The sequence below is a fragment of the Ipomoea triloba genome, chromosome 5, assembly GCF_003576645.1.
Source record: "Ipomoea triloba cultivar NCNSP0323 chromosome 5, ASM357664v1".
NCBI lineage: Eukaryota > Viridiplantae > Streptophyta > Magnoliopsida > Solanales > Convolvulaceae > Ipomoea > Ipomoea triloba.
Window position 1 is genome coordinate 5,286,339 of NC_044920.1, and position 11,045 is coordinate 5,297,383.

The 11,045-nt window shown below is 36.5% G+C and overlaps 1 protein-coding gene across 1 annotated transcript; it reads right to left on the reverse strand.

Annotated features, from left to right (window-relative positions):
• Positions 1-6,386: 6,386 nt before the first annotated feature.
• LOC116019427 (serine/threonine-protein kinase AGC1-5-like) lies at positions 6,387-10,815 on the reverse strand. The gene is made up of 2 exons (XM_031259613.1): positions 10,295-10,815; positions 6,387-7,209 (listed from the first exon to the last, which is right to left on the reverse strand). The coding sequence occupies exons 1-2, from the start codon at positions 10,765-10,767 to the stop codon at positions 6,399-6,401; spliced, it is 1,284 nt and encodes a 427-aa protein (XP_031115473.1). The 5' UTR covers positions 10,768-10,815; the 3' UTR covers positions 6,387-6,398.
• Between the last annotated feature and the right edge of the window lie 230 nt (positions 10,816-11,045).

The window sequence follows — 11,045 nt, forward strand, 5'->3', positions numbered from 1 at the left end:
AGGAGATGGTTTACAAGAAGACATGGAAGCTCGCTCAATTATTTCCTCTGCATATTTCTTTTGAGAAAGAAAAAGACCTCCTGAATGTCTGGTGACGGATATGCCTAAAAAATAGCTTAGAGGACCTAAGTCCTTCATAGCAAATTCTGAACCCAGCTTGGACATAATGGATTTTCGAAGACTATCTGAAGAGGCTGTGAGGATGATATCATCCACATAGAGAAGGATATATGTTGTATCTGTGCCTTGACGGTATACAAATAAAGAGTGATCTGAAATGCTGTGACAGAACCCCATTGTAGCTACATAATCTGTAAAGCGTTGGTACCAAGCGCGAGGTGCTTGCTTGAGTCCATATAGAGATTTTTTCAGCAGGCACACATAATCCGGGTGTTGAGGATCACGAAAGCCAGGGGGTTGGTACATGTAGACAGTTTCGTCGAGGTTCCCATGTAAAAAAGCATTTTTGACATCCAGCTGATGCAGACACCATGATTTAGATTGTGCAATACTTAGTACAGCACGAATGGTTGCCGGTTTAACCACCGGACTGAACGTTTCGCCGCAATCTATGCCAGTTTGTTGTGATGCACCATTTCCTACAAGGCGGGCTTTGTGGCGCTCAAATGAACCATCAGAGTTCTTTTTATGCCTGAAAATCCACAAACTTCGAATAATATTAGCATTGGATGGACGTGGCACTAACTCCCATGTTTTATTTTTAATTAAAGCATCGTATTCATCCTTCATAGCCATTTTCCAATTGTGATCATTTAGAGCATGTATTGGGTTTGCAGGTAGAGGAGATATGGAGGTTGTAGCAGTAGTATGAAGATTAAAGAGTTTTCTAGGTTTAAAAATTCCATGTTGTGCTCTTGTGGTCATTTGAGGAGAATGAGGTGGATTTATTTGGGTAGATTCTTGGGTGGTTAGTGTTGGTGGCGTGGGCTGAGAGTTTAGAGATGATGAAGGTGTAGGTTGAGGCAAGGCAGTGGTCCGAGGAGAAAGATTGGACTGCGTTGATTTATTTTCTATTGGGGTTGCAGATATAGGTGAAGTGTATTGTTGGGGGGTCATCTCATGAGAGGGAGAATATGCCGGACTTTGCTGAGATTGAATGGGAGAAAGAAGAGGTGATATACTTTGTTGTTGGGCTCCAATAGTAGGAATTGAGCCGTGAGATAAGTATTTGTTAAAATATAAGCCTGCGTCCAAAAACTCATAAGTAGATAAATTTGTAGCATGTAATTTGGAAAACGGAAAAGTATATTCATCAAAATTTACATGCCTTGAAATGATTATTTTTCGACTTGATAAGTCGTAACATTTATAACCTCTATGAGTTGCCGGATATCCCAAAAAAACGCAAGGAGATGATCTGGCTTGCAATTTGTGACGTGAAGTGGGGGGAAGTAATGGGTAGCATAAACATCCAAAGATCCGAAGATGAGAATAAGAGGGATTTTTTTGATAAAGAATTTTTGTGGGTGTTTGATAAGCAAGCTTTTTGTTGGGGAGTATGTTGAGTAAATATGTGGCCATTTGTAGTGCATGGTGCCAAAATGAAGGAGGTAGGGAGGCATGAGCAAGAAGGGTTCGGGTAATATTATTAATTGTCCGAATTTTTCTTTCAGCCTTTCCATTTTGAGAAGATGTATGAGGACAAGAAAAGCGAAAACGCATACCATTCAACTCACAAAACTTATGAAAGGACCTATTATTATATTCTCCCCCATTATCACATTGAAAACATTTTATTTCTTTTTCAAATTGGGTTTTGATATAAGTACGAAAAGAGAGAAAAGTTGAATATACCTGAGATTTGTTAGCAATTGGAAAAGTCCATAGAAAATTTGTAAAATCATCAAGGAATAAAACATAATAACGGTGCCCACCCGAACTTAGGGTAGGTGACGACCACAGGTCACTGTGCACAATATCAAAAGGAAAAGAAGTCATGGATAATGAGTCATAAAAAGGTAATTTAACTTGTTTCCCAAGTGAACAAGAATCACAAAAAAAATTTTCCCGAAATTTATTGGAAATAATAAAATTATGTCTACGTAGAGAATTTAAAACAAGAGCTCCGGGATGTCCTAGACGGTTATGCCATAGTTGGGGAGATAACACGGCAAAACTTGAGGGTGTTGATGTTTCAAAATAAGGTCTTGCAGTAATTGGATATAAGTCTCCTGTGCTATCACATCTCATTAAATGCATCCCTGTCTGAAAATCCTTCACAGAAAATCCATTAGGGTCAAATTCAACTGTGACATTATTATCAGTAGTGAATTTCCTTACGGAAACTAAATTTTTAATTAATTTTGGAACATGCAAAACATTATTTAAATTTAAGGGAGGATGGGGATTGGGTAATAAAGCATTGCCACAACCAATAATTGGAATAGTATCACCACTACCAACAGTAATATTTTTATTTTTATTCATATTTAAATAAGATGTAAGGTTACCTCCATTTGATGTCATGTGAGATGTAGCTCCTGTGTCCATGTACCATTGTTCATCAGGAGGAGCAATTGAGAGTGTATGCATAGCCTGTTGAATATCGGTTGGTGCATACGAAGATTGACCCAAATTTGTTGCTGCTAAGTGGGCCTGAGACGGTTTTGGTCCAAGGATAGATTGTGAGGGTGCTTGTGCTTGATTTCTTTGCCACTGGACTGGTGTGGTAGGATATGGGCAAGGTGGAGTAGCCCAAGGTTGCCATGGGGTAGGATATGGGCAAGGTGGAGTAGCCCAAGGTTGCCATGGCCCATTCCACATAGGTGGAGAAGCCCAATTTTGCTGATAAGAATTAGAATTTTGCCAAAGAGAAGCCCAATTTTGCTGATAAGAATTAGAATTTTGCCAAAAAGGGTTGTGCGGCTGTGATTGTTGTTGTCGACCACCGCGATTTCCTCTACCTCTGCCGTGAGATGATTGTCGACCACCTCTTCCACTGCCGCGATTTATGGAGTGGCCGCCGCGAGAAAAGGAGTTGCCAGAGCCACCGCCGCGAGAACTGGAGTTTCCATAGCCACCGCCGCGAATAGAGCTGCCACTGCGAGAATTAAAACCAGATGTTCTGCCACCGCGACCTCCTTGATTTTCCCAAAAGTTTTTGGCGATTTGTTCATCGGCAGTTGCGTGAAGAGCTGTATCGTACGGGCTTGCAATCTTTTTCGCCATTGCCGTTTCCTCCAATATAATCATTGATCGGGCTTTGTAAAACAAAGGAAGGGGGTCCTCATGACGAATCTGTGATCCAACCGTAGCATATGCGTCAGTTAAACTGAGACGAGCTGAAGGACTAACCTGTTGTTTGATACGGGAGCGCCAACATTTGATAATTGGTCTGCTAGTGTTTTTAGATGCTGGCAGTAAGAAGAGGCATCTGTAAATTGTTCCATCCGAACCGCAGAGAATTCTTGTTCCAGGTAGAGTGCCCTTGAATTTTTGTTGTCTGAAAAAATGTCTTCTAGTCTGTTCCAGGCGAGTTCGGCAGTAGAATCTCGTTCAAGAATAGTATTATGAAGATCGTCAGAAATTGTGCCGTAAATCCATTGTAAAACAATGGCATCAACTCGAGACCAGAGTTCCGGGTCTGTGTCTTTTAGAGATAAAGAGGAATTTGATTTTGCTTTTTCCTTTGATGGAGGGATGATGTGGTCTAGAACTTTGTAAGCTTTGGCATGGATTTTGAATAGTTCTGACCAAGTAATATATTGGCCTTTTTCAATATCAAGTGTGACCTTGATGAAAGTGTTGATGTTAGACATTGTGAGAGCCAGATGAAGTAAAGAAAGGGAGGGAGGAGTAGATTGAGATAGAGGGGGAGAGGATGATGTTTGGCCAATTGTATTATCTGCCATTGATGTAGAAAGCAAAGCAGGGAAGGAGAAAGGAAACAAAAGCAGCGCAGGGAAGGAGAGAAAAATTAACGTAGAAAGAAGGCTCGTGATACCATATAAGAAATATTGATTTGAAATATTGATTTTTCCCTGTCATTGATATGCCTTTAGGCTCATATATATACAATATTGAGCAACGGTCATATGCCTAAAATAAGGTAATAATCTACAATATTCTAAGACTAATATTGTTTACATATTTATCTAATTCCTATATACTAATAATATTTTCTATACTCTAATAGTTCATTTATGTAACTTGAATAACGGAGAATGAAGAATGAAAAAACTAAGGAAATTGAAGAACTAGTGAAAGAAAAATTAAAGAAATGAAGTAGACACAATCAAATAACTTTTGAATTCTGAAAACAGAAAATAAATAAAAAAAAAAATCCATATGATGAGTACTGTGAAATAGTCCACAAAATTGGCAATTCCTCCTAATCTAACCTTTCTGCAAGAAAGATCAACAGCTCTAAACTAAAAGAAAAATAGAAAAGAATACTTTGACAATTCTTTAAATAACTCAAATTTTAAAGTGTTTCATACACCACTATAAAATAGTAATTTCAAAAGTCATATTTTTTGAATTTTTTTATGGGCTTTTTAGAGCATCATTATTAGTGGAGTTTTTTCGCGGTTATTGAGAAATTTTTGTAAGTGTGATTATGAAAGAGAAAATGAGGGGAAGGAAAAAAAAAACAATTTGATTTTTTTTTAAAAATAATAATAAATAAAGGATTGTCAGGCGCGCCTGCGCGTAGTGCACACACCCAAGTGGGTGCATGCTGTGCACGCAACGCGCACTACATTTGTGGACTGCATTTATTTCATTTTTCCTTGGGAACCTAAAATTCCGATGCATTGCAGATGATCCTCCAAATTCTCTCTCTTGGCTTCTCTCACTGCCATCTCAACGTGTCCTGTTCCAAAAACCACCCATGGTGCGCTGATATAGATGCTCTTAGTGAGGTGTGCACACCAACAACTAGGGCGCTAGGGGTGTCAAAGTCTGTGGGTCAGTCCTAAACCACCTTGCGGTGGGGCGTGTTAGGGCCTAGAATTTTTTGCCTGCTTTTTTATAAATTAAAAAAATAATATATATACTGTACACACACTAAACATTAAAATCTTAAAAAATGTAAACTTTTTAATTTTGAAACACAAAAAAATAATATTATTTATGTTAAATTATTTGAATATAGAATAATAATATAATAATTTTTTTATTTTTGAAGTTAGACCCAGACCCATATGAGGCGAGTTAGGGTTGCATAATCCTAACTCGTAGGCTTTGCGGAGCGACCTGCAAAGTCCCACGAAAAAAGTCCGCAGTGGGGCAGACCTAATGAGGTTGGCCTGCCCACATCAACAGGGTGGCAGCCAACAGGTCAAGTGGTCAACACCCTGACTTTCTGTCTTTCTTTCTTTATTTTTCTGGTCAACACCCTGACTTTCTGTCTTTCTTTCTTTATTTTTCTCTATAACACCCTGACTTTCTGTCTTTCTTTCTTTATTTTTCTCTATTTTATTTTCTTTTTTCTCCTTTTCTTTCCTTATTGGAACTGCAAAAATTCGAGCGGTCAACACCCTGACTTTCTGTCTTTCTTTCTTTATTTTTCTCTATTTTATTTTCTTTTTTCTCCTTTTCTTTCCTTATTGGAACTGCAAAAATTCGAGCGGTCAACACCCTGACTTTCTGTCTTTCTTTCTTTATTTTTCTCTATTTTATTTTCTTTTTTCTCCTTTTCTTTCCTTATTGGAACTGCAAAAATTCGAGCGGTCAACACCCTGACTTTCTGTCTTTCTTTCTTTATTTTTCTCTATTTTATTTTCTTTTTTCTCCTTTTCTTTCCTTATTGGAACTGCAAAAATTCGAGCGGTCAACACCCTGACTTTCTGTCTTTCTTTCTTTATTTTTCTCTATTTTATTTTCTTTTTTCTCCTTTTCTTTCCTTATTGGAACTGCAAAAATTCGAGCGGTCAACACCCTGACTTTCTGTCTTTCTTTCTTTATTTTTCTCTATTTTATTTTCTTTTTTCTCCTTTTCTTTCCTTATTGGAACTGCAAAAATTCGAGCGATAAACTCAATTGTTAGTGCTCTGAGGTGCACCAAACTAAATTATAAAATGCATTTGCTAAAACATAAAAGCACATTCTAAAATTCACTTTATAGCATTGCTCAATGCAAAGTCTTTGTTTTTTTTTTTTTTTTTCTGTGCTCAAGTTTTCTACCGGGCGTTTTATAGCATATTTGTGTGCAAAACATGATTTTTTTTCATTGACAAAAGAATTAAAATTCAAGTATTTAAAATAAACACTGCGGACTCAGTGGTCTTGTGGTCAAGCGGCACCCGGTGTACACTCCCATGTGGAAGGGAGTGGGTTCAAGCCTCAATAGAGGCATCTGTTGACTCTTTGTGCTTCAGTAGGTTGAGAAAGTAACTATGAACAGATACTAATTGCACTCAAAAAAAAAAAACAAATCAGTAATATTCTATAGAAGCATCAAGATCACTAGATGATACAGATTCCTTGTGATTGAAAGGCTGAGGATCCGGAATATACGGTGGAGATGCACATCTCAACAGTGCCCAATTCACCCCATCAAAGAACGGATGCTGTTTGATGGATGTGGCCCCCATTGTGGACCCCATCCTCTGGGTGGGGTCCTTGATCAAGAGCTTCGTAATCAGATCCTTAGCTGCGCCCGGCACCACTGGATCCTTGGGGAAGTCAAGGCATCTGGCCACAATATTGGACAGTGTGAAATCATCCTCAAGCCCTCTGAACGGCGTCGTTCCGTACAACAACTCGTAGATGAAAATCCCTAGCGTCCACCAGTCGACGGCGTTGCCGTGGCCCTCCCCCGTCACCACCTCCGGCGCCAAGTACTCGTGCGTCCCGACGAACGACATCGACCGCATGTCGATCGGCTCCGCCACCACCACCGGCGCCTTACGCTGCCCCGCCCGCCTCCTCCTCCGCTTCTGCCTCAGGCGAAAGCACGGCGCGTGCGGCGGCGCTGCACAGTACGGCAGAATGCACGTCGATTTGAAGAACGCGCTCGATTTCGCGCGGCGGTCGCCTGATCGCCGATCTATCGCCGGAGAAGTTTGGTCGTGAACGAGCTGCGGGATCGACTTTGAGTCGTCGCACTTGAGGGAGAGATCGAAATCGGTGAGCATTATGTGACCGTCGGATCGGACGAGCACATTTTCCGGCTTTAGATCACGGTAGATGATCCCCATCATATGCAGGTATTCCAACGCAACCACCACTTCCGATGCATAGAACCTGTCAACAATAACTTCAGTTCCACCATTATTGCATACAAACTCAATATTTTTTTTCGAACAGATACTATAACGGAGTTGGTAACTAAAAAAAAACTCAATAGTTTTCGAAAAATTTTGATTTTTGATCTCAATTATACATGTATAAAATTTGGTCTTTAATTATTAATATTTGCAAGTTAAGTGTTTAACTATGTAATTTATATTATATTTTATCTTTGATTATTAATATTTTCAAATTAGGTTAATGACTTTGTAATTTGTTTCACATTTTATCCTACTATCTAATTCTTCAACCAACTATTGCTGAAATTTTAATGAAAAATAATTTCGTTGAAATTCTAATAATAATTGTTACCAAAAAGTTAGACGACATGACCAAATGTAATACATTAATTATATAATTAAGAGACGAAAAGTAAAAAATTTTCATAATTATATATTTGTCTAATAATTCAAGCCACTCACCTCTTATCTGGTTTTGCTGTGATTTTGGTTCCACTTTCAAATAAATATTTCAGCCAGTAATCTTTTCGTAAATAGTGAAAATAGTAAATATTATTTAGGAAAAAATGTCAAATAGTCCGCTGAATTTTTTACTTTTATGCAATTAGGTTATTAAACTTAAAAGGTGTGTAATTAAACCATAAGTAAAATTTGTATAATTGGAACATTTTTACAAAACTTTTTCGGTAAAATTTGATTATATTACTAACATATATGTATTAAGAGTGGCATTTTCCTCTACCATACTAGTTAGGAGTCAATATTGAAATGTTTTTAATTCAAAATGAATTAAAAAATTAGAAAAATGTTCTAATTGCACATATTTTATTTGTTTGATGGTTGAATTGCACACTTTTTATGTTCAGTGACCAAACTGCACAAAAACAATAAGTTCAGGAGCTTATTTGACACTGTTTTCTATTATTTACAAAACTTTGTGTAACATTGTCTTGTGTGCAAGATACTATTTAAAAAATATTATGCGAAAGCTAAGAGCAGTTTATTAGAAGTTAATAAAAAAAATATTGGGTAGATTAGATAACATGTAAAATAATTTATAAGAACACAAAAATATTATTTTAATATTATTTAATATTTTTAAAATTTAAATTTAAATAAAAATAGAATAAACATATATAAACACCACAAAAATCAACAATTATGATAAATTAAAATTTTAAAATTAAAATGTAATCTTATATTAAAAAACTATTCAAAATGACTTTTTTATTTTGACAAAAACTTGTGTATGACCGTTCCATGGACAAGATCTTGAGACAGGTCGGAATAAGATTATAATCTAAGACAGGTCGGAATAAGATTATAGTCTAATATTTATACCTGAAAATGTAATATTATTTCAAGAATAAAGTGTTTGGTATTTATACTGAAAATGGAATACTTTTTAAGGAAAAATGTAATACTTTTATATTTTAATTTGAAAGTATTACATTTTTTCTTACTAAACATTTTATTCCTAGTTAGTATTACATTTTTTTAGTATAAGTATTGCATTTTTATCTTGACTCAACACGTTTTAGTCTCACAAGAAAGACACTTTCTTATTTTTAGAGAAGCCAAAAAATTCTATTCTAGACTCTTTCTCTCTCTCTCTCTTTTTTTTTTATTTTTACCAAGTATTTAAATAAAGCAGTTACCAAACACTTTTTTTTTTTTTTGTTTTTTACTACAAAACATTACGTATTTGAGATAAAAATTTATTTTCTGTGAAACGATTTCACACAAATGCAATCAAATATTGTTCTATTTTATAAAAATTTCAACATTCCTTTCTATATATTTATAATAATATATATTCTTACTATTCATGCTCTCAAAAAGAAAAATATTCTTACTATTCATCATTGTTAAATTTGTCACTAGAAAAATAAAGAAACTTTCAATTATATTCAAATTTTGGAACCGATATTTCTCTCCCATTTGATTTTAAGTTCAAGAATTGCTTTGAACTTAAATATTTACATAATTACATTTATACACAAAGTTTAAGCTTTTGAATAATTAGGGTGTATATTAGTTATTACTATAAATAAAAATAAACAGAAAAAAAATTATAAATAAAATGATAATTATTTACTCAAATACCATTATTTCTTCTTATTTATAATAGTAGACCGGTGTAGTGTTTTTTGGGTAAATTTTATCTTAAAATTGTATTCTTCTTCCGAAAGATTGAATCCTTAACCTCAGGCAAAAATTTGAGTGAGACCGTCTCACCGCGAGACGGATCGGGTTGGATTAGGTCACTGTAAAACTGTGATACTTATACACACAAATGCCACACTTATATCCTCAAATGTAATACTAATTAGGAATAAAATTTTTGTTACTTATAATGATAAATGTAATACTTTTAAGGGAAAAATGTAATACTTTTACATTTCAATTTAAAAGTATTATATTTTTCTTCAAAAGTATTATATTTTTCCTTATAATTAAGGAGAACATTATTTATTATGGAAAATGTAATACTTTTTATGGAAAATATAATACTTCTACATCAAAATGAAAAATTATTATTATACATTTTTCTTCAAAAGAATTACATTTTTTCTTATAAGTGACAAAATTTTTATTCCTAATTAGTATTACATTTGAGCATATAAGTATGACATTTGCATGTCGACCCGACCCGACCCGTCTCACGAATAAGGATTCGTGAGACGGTATCACACAAGTGTGACCCTTAACTTCAAGGTCTCCACATTTCGACTCGACAAAGCATGTGAGAGGTGTATATTACGATAACTTATTGGCACAACAGACATAGTCAAATACCCGTGTGCACAAGGAATCAACCTACTTTAGACATAATCTCTACATTACTACGGCCAAATTTCAAACTTTGGTCTCTTATCTCAAATACTACCTACTTAACCATATAATTGTGGTCATAGTATAAAACTAAGGAGTATCAATTATATATAAAATAAAACTAAAAATTAATAATTAAAATGGGCAATAATGCGGGTAGCTATTTTGATGACCCACTTCAGCCTGTGTTATAACGATTGGAGACGAGACCGGCAAGTGTAAGTTAACGAAATCAAAATACTAACCGGACGGCGGCATCGTCGAACCGTTTCTCCGGCTGGAGTTGGCGAAGAACGTGGAGGTCTCGGCCGGGGCAGAACTCCATGACCAAGCAGAGCCACTGATCACAGTCCAGCGTAGTGTAAAGAGTGGGCAAGAAAGGGTGGTCCAGCCTCCGCAAAATCTCCATCTCCGTCCTCGCCCTGCTCTCCTTATTCCTACTCACCAGCTCCTCCTTGTCCATCACCTTCGCCGCGAACAGGCACCCGTTTGACCCCTTCAGCTCCGCCAGGTACACGGTGCCGATGTCGCCGCCGCCCAGCTTCCGGATAAAGCGGAAGTCGTCGAGGCTGAGGGCGGCTGTTTCCGATAGGACTCCGCACATGGCCGTCCAGTATGGGTCCCTGGAGGTCGCGTGCGGCTTCGTCGACGAGGCGGCGTAAGTGGCGGATGAGTCGGACCTAGTGGTTTCTTGATCATCAAGCTTGGGTGAGTCCATGGTGGTCTGTGGCGGCGGTGGTTGTAAGGTGAAAGGTTGTTTTGGTGGCCAACGAGAAGAAATCATGGGTGAATTTAATCGTAGGATTTAAAGTATATATACAGATACACATTTATTTAATATACATACATAATATATATATATATATATATATGGGGAGGGTTCAAAATACCTTCCCCATAAAAGTGTAGACACATCAACACTTTCTATGAAAAGATCACACTTATGTGAGACGGGAAGCTCGGATGTATATGAAAATGTAATACTTATACTGCAAA